Source organism: Aotus nancymaae, unplaced genomic scaffold (assembly GCF_030222135.1).
Source record: "Aotus nancymaae isolate 86718 unplaced genomic scaffold, 86718_ANA_hifiasm-v0.15.2.pri h1tg000010l, whole genome shotgun sequence".
Classification (NCBI taxonomy): Eukaryota; Metazoa; Chordata; class Mammalia; order Primates; family Aotidae; genus Aotus; species Aotus nancymaae.
This window is the reverse complement of record NW_026988421.1, coordinates 65,272,731-65,285,616: the sequence shown is the minus strand read 5'-3', so window position 1 is coordinate 65,285,616 and position 12,886 is coordinate 65,272,731. Positions and strand designations below refer to the sequence as shown.

The 12,886-nt window shown below is 40.6% G+C and overlaps 1 protein-coding gene across 19 annotated transcripts in view; it reads left to right on the top strand.

The window, feature by feature from the left end:
• The window catches only part of USP54 (ubiquitin specific peptidase 54), a 133,241-nt gene that overhangs the window by 49,134 nt on the left and 71,221 nt on the right, over nt 1-12,886 (top strand). For 12 of the 19 annotated variants that reach the window (XM_064374312.1, XM_064374313.1, XM_064374310.1 and 9 more), the window contains exon 1: nt 9,847-10,890. In XM_064374312.1, the coding sequence (XP_064230382.1) occupies nt 10,744-10,890 (147 nt within the window). In that variant the 5' untranslated portion in view covers nt 9,847-10,743. The other 7 variants (XM_064374301.1, XM_064374304.1, XM_064374305.1 and 4 more) reach the window with 3 other exon arrangements.

Genomic DNA, 12,886 nt, shown 5'->3' with positions numbered 1-12,886 from the left:
ACTTACCCCTGATCTTGCAGAGTTTTAAACTTCTCTGTTAATTCATTCTATGCACATTTAACTCTGAGAAACAGGTTTCTGAACTAATAAAACAACCCATGAATTGCCATACTGTGTTGTTAAACATAGTAAACCAAGAGATTTCACATGTAACCCTCAGTGGACTCTAGTATCACAAACTATGTCAATGTCTCTTCTTTTTCTATAAATCTATCTTGGTCCACCTACCTTTAGACATGTAGATATTTATTTCCTAAATGCCTCAATCCCTTTTGGGCCCAAAGTTCCATCTTCTTCAGTGAATTATTAGCATATTTAAAATGTTTATTATTTTTATTATTTATTTATTTTTTAATTTTAATTTTTTTTTGAGACAGAATCTCGCTCTTGTTGCCCAGGCTGGAGTGCAATGGCACGATCTCATCTCACCACAACCTCTGCCTCCCAGGTTCAAGCGATTCTCCTGCCTCAGCTTCCCAAGTAGCTGGGATTACAGGCATGCACCACCACGCCTGGATAATTTTGTATTTTTTTTTAGTAGAGATGGGATTTCTCCGTGTTGGTCAGGCTGGTTTCAAACTCCCAACCTCAGGTGATCTACCCTCCTTGGCCTCCCAGAGTCCTGGGATTACAGGCATGAGCCACTGTGCCTGGCCCTTTTATTTTGAATTTATAGAAAAGTTGCAAAAATAGTTTCCTCTAATGATACCATCTTATATAACTATAATACATTGATCAGAACCAGGGATTAATAGTATTGGTACAACACTGTTAACTAAAGAGCTTTACTAAACATCACCAGTTTGCCTACCATTATTCTTTTTCCTTTTTTATTTTCAGTTTTTAAAGCTTTTAATTTTTTTTTTTTTAATTTTTAGAGTGGGGGTCTTGCTTTGTTACCCTGGGTGGAGTGCAGTGGCACAGTCATAGCTCACTGCAGCCTCGAATTCCCAGGCTGAAGCAGTCCTTCTTCGTCATCCTTCTGAGTAGCTGGGACTACAGACAAGCATCGACAAGCCTGACTAATTTAAAACAAATTTATTTGGCTGGGCGAGGTGGTTCACACCTGTAATCCCAACACTTTGGGAGGCCAAGGCAGGCGGATCACCTGAGGTCAGGAGTTCAAGACCAGCCTGGCCAACATGGTGAAACCTAGTCTCTACTAAAAATATAAAAATTAGCTGGGCGTGGTGGCAGCTGCCTGTAATCCCAGCTGCTTGGGAGGCTGAGGCAGGAGAAATACTTGAAACCGGAGATGGAGGTTGCAGTGAGCTGAGATCGTGCCATTGTACTCCAGCCTGGGCAACAAGAGTGAGACTTCTCAAACAACAACAACAACAACAACAAAACAGCTGGGCTTGGTGGCTCACACTTGTAGTCCCAGCACTTTGGGTGGCCGAGGAGGGCGGATTATGAAGTCAGGAGTTTGAGACGAGTGTGACCAACATGGTGAAACCCTATCTCTACTAAAAATACAAAAATTAGCTGGATGTGGTGCACCTGTAATCCCAGCTACTCAGGAGGCTGAGGCAGGAGAATTGCTTGAACCTAGAGGTGGTGGAGGTTGCAGTGATCCAATATCATGCCGTAACACTCGAGCCTGGGTGACAGAGCAAGACTCCGTCTCAAAAAAAAAAAGACAACTTTTTTTTTTTTTTTTGTAGAGACAGGGCCTCACCATCTTGCACGGACTGTGTTACTCTTTCTGTTTCAGGATCCTATCTAGAATCTCACATTGCATTTTAGGTGTTTCCCTTCCTTACTCTTCTGTATTCTGTAAAAGTTTCTCAGTCTTTCTTTGTCTTATAACCTTGACATTTTGGGGGAATATTGAGCAATATTAATTTGAGGGCTATTTGTCAAGTATTCCTTAATTTGGATTTGTCTGTTATTTTCTGATGGACTGAGGTTATAGGCGAGGCAAGAATACCACAGAAATTATTTGTGTCCTTTTCAGTGCATCATATCATGGCATTCATGATGTCAATATGTATTATTACTGATTATTTTGACCTTGATTATTTCGTTAAGGTAGTTTCTGCGGGGTTTGTCCATTGTAAAACTACTATATTTTCCTTTGTGGTTAATAAATGTCTTAGTGGAGATACGTTGGTACTATCATTTTCATAAATGTCATGGAGTTCTCTACATATGGGATTAGTGTCTACTTAAAGACTTTATTGAACTTTAATTACTGTGTAATTAATTAGCTTAAAAGGTCCATCTCCTTGGCTGGGCACCATGGCTCACACCTGCAATCCCAACACTTTGGGAGGCCAAGGCAGATGGATCACTTAAGGCCAGGAGTTCAAGACCAGCCTGGCCAACATGGCAAAACCTGGTCTCTACTAAAAATACAAAAATTAGCCTGTCTTGGTGGCACATGCCTGTAATCTCAGCTACTCCGGAGGCACAGGTGGGAGAATTGCTTGAACCAGGAGGTGCAGGTGGTGGTTGCAGTGAGCTGAGACTGTGTCACTGTACTCCAGCCTGGGTGGCAGAGCGAGACTCGGTCTCAAAAAAAAAAAAAAATCTCCTTATAAACTTTCCACACTTTACGACTAGTTTTATCAAAGGGTTCCCAGGCTTTGCAGGAACAAATTCTATCAAGTCTTCATTGGTTTCAGTTCCATTCCAGCTCCACTCATAATGAATCTCTTATGCTAATAACCTGTTGCTCTCTGGACCGCATTTACCCACTGTCTCACAGGGCGCCAGGCTCCTCCTGACCCAGTGTCCTTCCAGGCCTCATCTCCCTTTATGCACAAGTCAGTTCCATTTGAATGACTACTTTGGGTTTTTTTCAGAAACAGAGACTGAGAGAAGCTGACTTTGTTGGTGAAGAATACAGTGGGGGATAATTAGGGTGGCTGCAGCTGGAGCCTGGTTTATTACTTTGGCCTGAGAAAAATAGCAGCACATTAAGCTGTACTGTGTATACTTGTGAAGGAATCATTCTCTGTGTTTCATTAATACAGAGAAAGTGTTTTTTTCTAAAGGTCATCAGCTTCTAGAGGTATGCCTTTAATTTTGTCAGCCTTAATCTGTAATGATCTTTTCTTTTTTTTTTTTTTAAAGAAAGAAAAAGAATAAAGAAGAGGAGGAAAAAGGAAGAGAAAGAGAGAGAATAGGAGTATTGCTTTCTTGCCCAGGCTAGAATGCAGTTTAGTAATGAGTATTGAAAACCTCTTTTATACCAATAATTATACTTGATGTAAACAGGAAGGAATAAGGGAAGAAAATAACAAACGAACAGCCAACCAATATTTCATTTAAACCTATGAAATGCTATGCGATTACTGAGTAGTGATTTACTTCCAATTATGTAGTCACTTATGGAATAGGTGTGAGGTGGTAATGTATGTTTTATGTATTTGAAGTGGAGAGTTCTATAAATGTTTATTAAGTTTACTTGTTCTGGGTCTGAGTTCAAGTCCTGGATGTCCTTGTTAATTTTCTGTCTCGTTGATCTATAAAATCGTTAGCTCTTCTTGTTACATTGATCCTTTTGCCATTATGTAATGTCATTCTTTGCCTCTTTTGTTCTTTGTTACTTTAAAGTCTACTTTATCAGAGGTGAGAATTGCATCTCCTGCTTTTTATTTGTTTATTTTTACTCTCTGATTGGTTGATAAATCTTCCTCCTTCTCTTTGTTTTGAGTCTTTGTGTATCGTTGCATGTGAGATGGGTCTGGATGCAGCATAGCAATGGGTTTTGGCTTTTTATCCAATTAGAATATATATAACTTTAATACTAGCATTTGATGCTAGCTGGCTGTTTTGCCCATTAGTTAGTGTAAATTTTTCATTGTGTTAATGTTCTTTTCTTTTTGATATATTTTTGGAAAGGCTGATATTGGTTGTTCCTTTATATGTATAGTGCTTCTTTCAGAAGCTCTTGTAAAGCAGGCCTGGCAGTGGTGAACTCTCTAAGTACTTGTTTGTTCGCAAAGGATTTAATTTTTCCTTCGATTATAAAGCTTAGTTTGGCTGGATAGGAAATTCTGGGTTGAAAGTTCTTTTCTTTAAGGATGTTAAATATTGGTCCCCACTCTTTTCTGGCTTGTAGGGTTTCTGCTGAGAGATCTGCTGTAAGTCTGATAGGTTTCCCTTTATGGGTAACCTGACCTTTCTCTCTGGCTGCCCTTAGTATTTTCTCCTTCATTTCAACCCTAATAAATCTGGCAATTATGTGCCTTGGGGTTGGTCTTCCTGAAGAATATCTTTGTGGTGTTCTCTGTTTTACCTGGAGCTGAATATTACCCTGCCTTGCCAGGTTGGGAAAATTTTCCTGAATGATATCCTGAAGAGTATTTTCCAACTTGGATTCATTCTCTTCATCACATTGTGATGTAATGATCTTTTCAATTTAACCCTATGGACTGTGGAGTTACTTGCTGTGAGCACAAGAATCCAAAATCCAAATGTGGACCAAGTATTACATTTAGATCTATTTAGTGCAAACAAATTTTATACAGTGAATAACAGTAGATGGTTCTTTGATTAATAAAATACAAATTTATTAGTATTACTGAATTCAAAGTAGCTTTTTGAATTATATATTTTCTCAAGTAACATATATTATAAAAGGCCAGTTTACGTAATGTGAATGGGGCAGACTCAGATACTCTGACACTTGAAGCTTATACAATTCAGAGGGCCTCTTTTAAGGAAAATATTTTTTGAAACCAAAAATGAGATATTCAGCCTTGAGAATCTGTGCAAGAGAAGGAGCCCTGAAGCTTAAGTTTCATTAGTGGCTTGGTAAATCTGCCTCTGGATATGAGGCTCTGCAAAAACGTTGGGACCCCCTGTTTTCTATCATTTCATACATGGAAAGGTTTTTGGCTTGCCCAGAGGAGGCTAGTGTCTTCAGATTGGAAACAGTGGGACATATAACTTAGTAACTGTGTTACACAAGGAAATAGGTAATAAGTAATAAGATAACATGCTTCTTTCCCAATTTTGGCTTTTACTTTCCTAGAAATTTACCACATTGCCCAGGCTTGTCTCGAATTCCTGGCCTCAAGTGATCCATTAGCCTCGGCCTCCCATTCTGGGATTTCAGGCATGAGCCACTACACCCAGCCTAATTTTTTATTTCTTTATGGTAAAATACCTAGGAGTAGGATTGGCAGGTAAAAGTATGGTAAATGTGCAACCATGTTTTGCTTAACAACAGGGATATGTTCTGAGAAATGTGTTGTTAGGTAATTTTATCATTGCATGAATATCATTTAAGTGCATTTGCATAAACCTAGATGATATAGCCTACTACACACCTAGGCTATATGATATAGCCTACTTCTCCTATGCTACAAACCTGTATAGCATGTTACTGTACTAAATACAATAGGTGCCAGGTGCGGTGGCTTACACCTATAATCCCAGCACTTTGGGAGGCTGAGGCAGAAGGATCACCTGAGGTCAGGAGTTCGAGACCAGCCTGGTTCAACATGGTGAAACCTTGTCTCTACTAAAAATACAAAAAATAGCTGGGCATGGTGGTGTGTGCCTGTAATCCCAGCTACTCAGGAGGCTGAGGCAGGAGAATCACTTGAGCTCAGGAGGCAGAGGTTGCAGCGAGCCAAGATCATGCCATTGCACTCCAGCCTGGGCAACAAGCAAACTCCATCTCAAAATAAATAAACAGGCTGGGCGTGGTGGCTCACGCCTGTAATCCCAGCACTTTGAGAGGTCTAGGTGGTCAGAACACGAGTTCCAAGAGATCAAGACCATCTGGCCAACATGCTGAAACCCCATCTCTACTAAAAATACAAAAATTAGCTGGACGTGGTGGTGCCGCCTGTAATACCAGCTACTCAGGAGGCTGAGGCAGGAGAATTGCTTGCACTTGGGAGGTAGAGGTTGCAGTAAGCCATGATCGTGCCATTGCACTCCAGCCTGGCGACAGATTGAGACTCCATCTTAAAAAAAAAAAAAATAGACAATTGTAACAAAATAGTATTTGTGCAGCTAAACATATCTAAACATAGAAAAGGTAAGTAAAACTAAGGTAAGTCCCATAATCCCATAATTTTATGTGATCTCTTCTTGACTGAAACATTGTTATGCAGCTCATGACTATATATTTAAATTTAGTAACTGCCAGATGTGTTGTTTTGCATTTCATTTTTTTTTTTTTGGAGACGAAATCTTGCTCTGTCACCCAGGCTGAAAGGTTGGAGTGCAGTGGCTCCATCTAGGCTCATTGCAACCTCCACTTCCTAGGATCAAGCAATTCTCTTGCCTCCATGCATCCTAGTAGCTGGGATTATAGGTGCCTGCCATCATGCCTGGCTAATTTTTGTATTTTTAGTGGAGACAGGGTTTTATCATATTTGCCAGTCTGGTCTTGAGCTCCTGACACAGGGGATCCACCCACCTCAGCCTCCCAAAGTGCTGGGATTACAGGCTTGAGCCATAGCAGCGGCCTGTTTTGCATTTCTATGAGCAATTTAGGAGAGTTCCAGTTGTTGTGATTCATCATCGGCACTTGCTATTGTCAGGTTAAACTTAAAAAAAAAATTATTCTAATAGATGTTTAGTGTGGTTTTAATTTCCATTTCCCTAATTTGACCATCTTTCCATTTGCTCATTTACCTTTTGTATATCTTATTGGTGAAATGTCTGTCAAATTTTTTGCCCATTAAACAAAATTGGGTAGTTTTTCTTATTAAGTTTTGAGTATTCCATATAGTTTAGGTCTAAGTCATTTATTCATTATGTGATTTGCAAATATTTTCTTCTAATCTTAGGCTACTCTTTTCATTCTCTTAACAATTTTTTTTTTTTTTTTGAGGCAGAGTTTTACTCTTGTCACCCAGGTTGGAGTGTGGTGGCGTGATCTCGGCTCACTCAATCTCCACCTTCTGGTTTCAAGCAATTCTCCTGCCTCAGCCTCCTGAGTAGCTGGGATTATAGGTGCATGCCACCACACTTGGGTAATTTTTGTATTTTAGTAGAGACAGGGTTTCACCATGTTGGCCAGGCTGGTCTTGAACTCCTGACCTTGTGATCTGCCCACCTCGGCCTCTCAAAGTGCTGGGATTACAGGTGTGAGCCACAGTGCCCGGCCAACAGTGTCTTTCAAAGAGCAGACGTTCTTATGATGAAGTCCAATTCTATATTTTTTTCCTTTTATACGTTATGCTTTTGTTGTATCTGAGGAATCTTTGGCAGGATGTGATGGCTCACACCCGTAATCCTAGCACTGTAGGAGGGCAAGGAGGGCAGATCATTTGAGGTCAGGAGTTCAAGACAGCCTGGCCAACATGGTGAAACCCTGCTGTACTAAAAATACAAAAATTAGCTAGGCATGGTGGTGCACACCTGTAATGCCAGCTACTAGGGGCATTAGGTAGGGTGGAGGTGATGGGGCTGAGGCAGGAGAATTACTTCAACTCAGGAGGTGGAGACTGCCATAAGCTGAGATTGTGCCACTGCACTCCAGCCTGGGCAACAGAGGGAAACTGTCTCAAAAAAAAAAAAAAAAAAAAAAGCATTTTTGCCTAACCAAAGGTCACAAAATTTTCTCCTTCCTTCTTCTAGATTTTATAGGTTTAGGTTTTTTGTTTAGAACTGTGAGCTATTGAATTATTTTTATATAAGATGTAAGATATGGCTCAAGGTTCAGTTTTTTGCATGTGGGTGTCCCAGTTGTTCCAACATCATTTGTTGAAAAGACTGTCATTTCTCAATTAAATTGCTTTGGTACTTTCATTAAAAATGAATTGACTGGCTGGGCGTTATGGCTTACGCCTGTAGTCCCAGCACTTTGGGAGGCTGAGGCAGATGGATCACTTGAGGGTCAGGGGTTTGAGACCAGCCTGGCCAACATGGCGAATTCTAAAAATATAAAAATCAGCCGGGCATGGTGGTGGCACATTCCAGTAATCTCAGCTACTTGGGAGGCTGAGGTAGGAGAATTGCTTGAACCCAAGAAGCAGAGGTTGCAGTGAGCCAAGATTGCACCATTGCACTCCAGCCTGGATGACAGTGAGATTCCATCTCAAAAAAAAAAAAAAAGAAAGAATAGGTAGTGGGAGCCATACTGATAAAACTGTAATTCCCCTCCTCACATATCTTCAGTAAATGGCATTGGAGAAGGATTATATTGTTTAATGCTGTATCTACAACTTAAGTGAAATGTTTTTGTCGTTCGTATTTCTCTGGACCACTTGTTACTGCCTCTCTTGTCTGGTCCTTAGTTTGTGACACACCTAGAACAGGTCTGAGAACTTACTGCTTGACCCTACATAATACTGCCATTCAGAGCCTGAGAATCTTTTTTCTGCTACTGTGTTTTTTTCCTTTTGCTCCCTGTACGCAGGGGTGTGTGTCATAGGGTAGGCCGAGTTTCAGTAAGCTCCTAATGTGGATATTGGAACCCCCACCTGCCTGCCAAGTCCTTTTGGCTGTGAGCGAAGTGGATGCTTGGTACTTGTCATTCCTTTGCAGCAATTGAGCTGAAGGAATGCTGCATGGCTTGTTGGAAGTTGCTTAGTGCCCTTGAGTGAGGTGTGTATGAGGGTGTGTGTAGAGAGGTGAGGGTCTTATAGTCTGTGTGGGAGATAGGGGATCCTTTCTAGTGTCATGTTAATCATCAGGCAGTATGTTGATCATCAGCATACTGCCTCCTTATGACTAGCACTGTAATAGGAGCTTTTGGAATAGAATAATAAAATATATGATTAAGTCATAGTTTAATAGTCAAACATTTCTAGCTCTGCCACTTACCAGCGTTGAATTGGGCAAGTTAATGTCTTTAAGCCTGACTTTACTTTTCTGTAAAATTGGAGTATTAATAGCTATCTGATAGGACTGCTGTAAATATTAAATAAAGAACATAAGTATTGTGTTTAGCACGTGCCTGACTCTAGGTACTATTTCATTTCATGTAGTCCTATTATGACGGGTACAATATAAAACAGAAAGTAATAAAAACAGAATAATGTGATAGTACAGTGTATAATCAAATACTTTAATTGTGACATGTAGATTATAAATAGTCTGAGAATTTACAGAAGGGAAAGAACAGTCTTATGCAACCATTTAATATTCCCATACCTCAGTTTTTCCACTGGACATGCTGTAGACAATGCTAGGTGATCTCCCAGAGAATGATTAAGATGTCGAAGCATTTTTGCATTTTTAGGTGGTGCATATGATGGTGGGAAGGAAGGGAGAAGACTGAGGAACTGTTAGAAACCAAATTTAACACTTAACATTTAAAAATTTTTTCTTATGTAGATGGACATGGCAGCCTTATAGGAAAACTTAAAGCGGGAGATGTGGTGGTTTCCTTCCAGGGAACATACTTGTTTTAGTATTACTCTCTGTTGCCTCACTGGCATTTTAATTAGTTGAAAACTCAAGTTGGTCAATGGATTGCCTCTGATTGTGAGCCCTTGGATATAATCTGGAGATTAAGTGATTTGTAACCCAAATTATCTCTCTGATCCTCTGGCAAAAATCAAACTAACAAACAAACAGGGCAGGAGAAGATTTAGTTCTCTTGGACTGCATGTTAAGGACATGTGGTTTACTCACCATCAGTGTTTCTCTGGGTAGAACATCTTTACTCAGAACAGATCTTAGACTGCTAACATGGGCTTCCCACCTTTAAGCAGGTTTTCATAACCATATTTGTGGAAAACACCTTTTAAAAAGTGCTTTATTCACAAGATCCAAAAGAAACTCTTTCAGTTCCTAGTTCATGTGTGCTTACTTGGTGATTTGTTTTGTGTTAGCCTGGAAAGTTTATATTTGGTTTTTATTTCTATCCAGATCAACTTTCTTCTGCTTCAAGAAAATTTCAGAGAATTTTCCCCTGAAAGTAAGGCTGTTCATACCTTTTTTTCCCACCTCTTTAGTTTGAGTGTCTTTCTTTTTTGTTATTTATTTTTTCTTTTTTTGGCATTGTTTGCCAAGGTTTCAAGTCTATAGTGAGAGGTGAGGCAACGTTGATTTTGGCAGAACAGTCCAAAGCCAGTAGAGTCATTAAGTGACGCAAGCTTTTGATTTTTTTTCTTTCTGTTAAAGCTCTCTGACACAGCTGGCTATTCTAGTCCCAGAAGAAAGAAGAGAGACTTGCTGAAGATCTGGATGGGACAATAGAAGTTAGGGGCGCATTAAAAGGAAGCAGCAAGAGCATCAACAAAAACCTCAGATGATTCAAGCAGGCTTCTTGGCCTTGTGGAACCTTTTGCAGTTGCTCAGAATTTGAGTTTTTGGTTCAGAGGATGATGGGACAAGGCAATAGAGGACAAGGAGGGTTACGTTGGATTCTTGTTTATCTGTTTGCCTCTCCTTCCAGTTGGAAAATCTTCAGTCCATAAGAAGCATTATCAACAAGCCTGAAGGGCGCATCTTACCCTGATCCTGGATGCTGTTGGAGTTGAAGACTACATCCACTTCACCAGGACTTTATGGAGGCCGTTCAAGAAAAATAGAAGGAAGCAATACTTAAGGATTTTTCTGTTAGCATTAGTCCTGTGCCATGTTACATTTTGGACATTGTTTGAAACAAGTGAGGGAGGGCTCTGTCATCTGGATCTAGGAGGATACCTGAGTCCCTTGAACTACACAGATGATATTTAGAAGGTGGTAAACTCAAAATCTTCCAACATAAATTCACTAAATTCTGGATTCCCTTTCTTTTTAGAACTTTAGCAAACAGAAATTACCTGCCAAAAAGACACAAAAGCTTCTCCCTTTTTTTCAGGCTAAATGTGAACAATAATGTCTTGGAAGAGAAATTATTTTTCAGGGGGTCGTGGTAGTGTACAAGGGATGTTTGCTCCTCGAAGCTCAACCTCCATAGCCCCTAGCAAAGGCCTCAGCAATGAGCCAGGGCAAAACAGCTGCTTCCTCAACAGTGCCCTGCAGGTAAGGGTAATTTCTTTTTGGTGATCTATGACTTTTAATTGCTGATGCTGTATTTCTGACAACTCTTTTTAAGTAAAATTTGTGACAGTCTCTGCTTGGGATTAGTAACCTGAGATCATTTTTACATTTATCTGTGTGATCTTAGGCAAGTCACTTTATCTCTGAATCTCAATTGCCTCATTTGTAAAAAGAGGGATTAATAATGATAAGAGAAATAATAATAACTGTAACTACTATTTATATGCCTAAAGGGCGGTAAATGGACCAGGTGATCTTTCTATTTAATCAGCTTTTTTCCTAAGCAATCTAATCTCTACTGGTTCCTATTTTTCTTTTCTTTTCTTTTTTTTTTTTTCAAGACAGTGTTGCTCTGTTGATCAGGCTGGAGTGTAGTGGCACAATCACAGCTTACAGTACCTTGACCTCCAGGGCTCAGGTGATCCTCCTGCCTCTGCCTCCTGAGTAGCTGGGACCACCGGTGATCTTGGCTCACTGCAACCTCTGCCTCTTGGGTTCAAGCAGTTCTCGTGTCTTAGCCACCCAAGTAGTTGGAATTACAGGTGTGCACCACCATGCCTGGCTAATTTTTGTATTTTTAGTAAAGACAAGATTTTTACCCTGTTGGCCAGGTTAGTCTCGAACACCTGGCCTCAAGCCTGCCTTAGCCTCCCAAAGTGCTGGGGTTACAGGCGTGAGCCACCTGGCCTGTTTTCTCTTTTTCCTTTTGAGAGTAAGGTGTGTTATCAACCTAGTTGCTTTTCTCTAGTATAGAAGCAAAATTCTTTCCACAAGTCAAACACTTTAAGGTATGTTAATCTCGTCTCTTTTTTTTCTTTTTTTTTTTTTTTTGAGACTGAGTTTCGCTCTTGTTACCCAGGCTGGAGTGCAATGGCGCGATCTCGGCTCACCGCAACCTCCGTCTCCTGGGTTCAGGCAATTCTCCTGCCTCGGCCTCCTGAGTAGCTGGGATTACAGGCACACGCCACCATGCCCAGCTAATTTTTTGTATTTTTAGTAGAGACGGGGTTTTACCTTGTTGACCGGGATGGTCTCGATCTCTTGACCTCGTGATCCACCTGCCTCGGCCTCCCAAAGTGCTGGGATTACAGGCGTGAGCCACCGCGCCCAGCTAATCTCGTCTCTTAATATTCAGGCTTTTGGCCCACACATTGAATGGAGTTTAGTCTTTGTCCAATTTATGTCCTCCCTTTGAGCTCTCCTGTCTTGGCTCATAACTGGTGTCTAGTCACATACATTTGAACAGAACTAGGGGAAAGTAAATTCCCTTAATGTGATTATCTTCCCTACATTTTCCCTTTTACTGTTGCTTGCCACTTGAGTGGTCTTAGAATCCCAAAGCTTTCTATCTGTCTGTCTGCTCTGCCTAGTCGGGCCCATAGCATGTTAGGTTCATCCCACTTGGCCTAACTTTCAAGTAATTTCTTTCCCTTCTTTTCTGCTCTTCAGTGTAAAAGTAAATAAAATTTGCCACCCGAGATAATTATACTTGGGTAAAATATTAGCTGGACTCTTCAGATGTTGTGAGAAAATGGGTTGCTATGAGAGAAGACAAGATATTTAGTATAAAGAACAATGGTCTTGGGCATTAGGAGGAGACCTGGGTTCTAGTTTTAGCCATTCTATATACCAGTCTTATGACCTTGTACAGATAATAGTGTCTTGAGTTTCCTCATTCATAATACAAGAATGTTGCCAAGCTTATCTAGGTAATAAAAGTTTCATGGCCTTTCTCAGTTTTTATTTATTTATTTTTGAGATGGAGTCTTGCTCTGTCACCCAGGCTGGAGCGCAGTGGCGGGATCTTAGCTCACTGCCACCTCCACCTCTCGGGTTCAAGGGATTCTCCTGCCTTAGCCTCCTGAGTAGCTGAGATTACAGGCTGTGCATCACCATGGCTGGGTAATTTTTGTGTTTTTAGTAGAGATGGGGTTTTGCCATGTTGGCTGGGCTGGTCTTGACTTCCTGACCCCAGGTG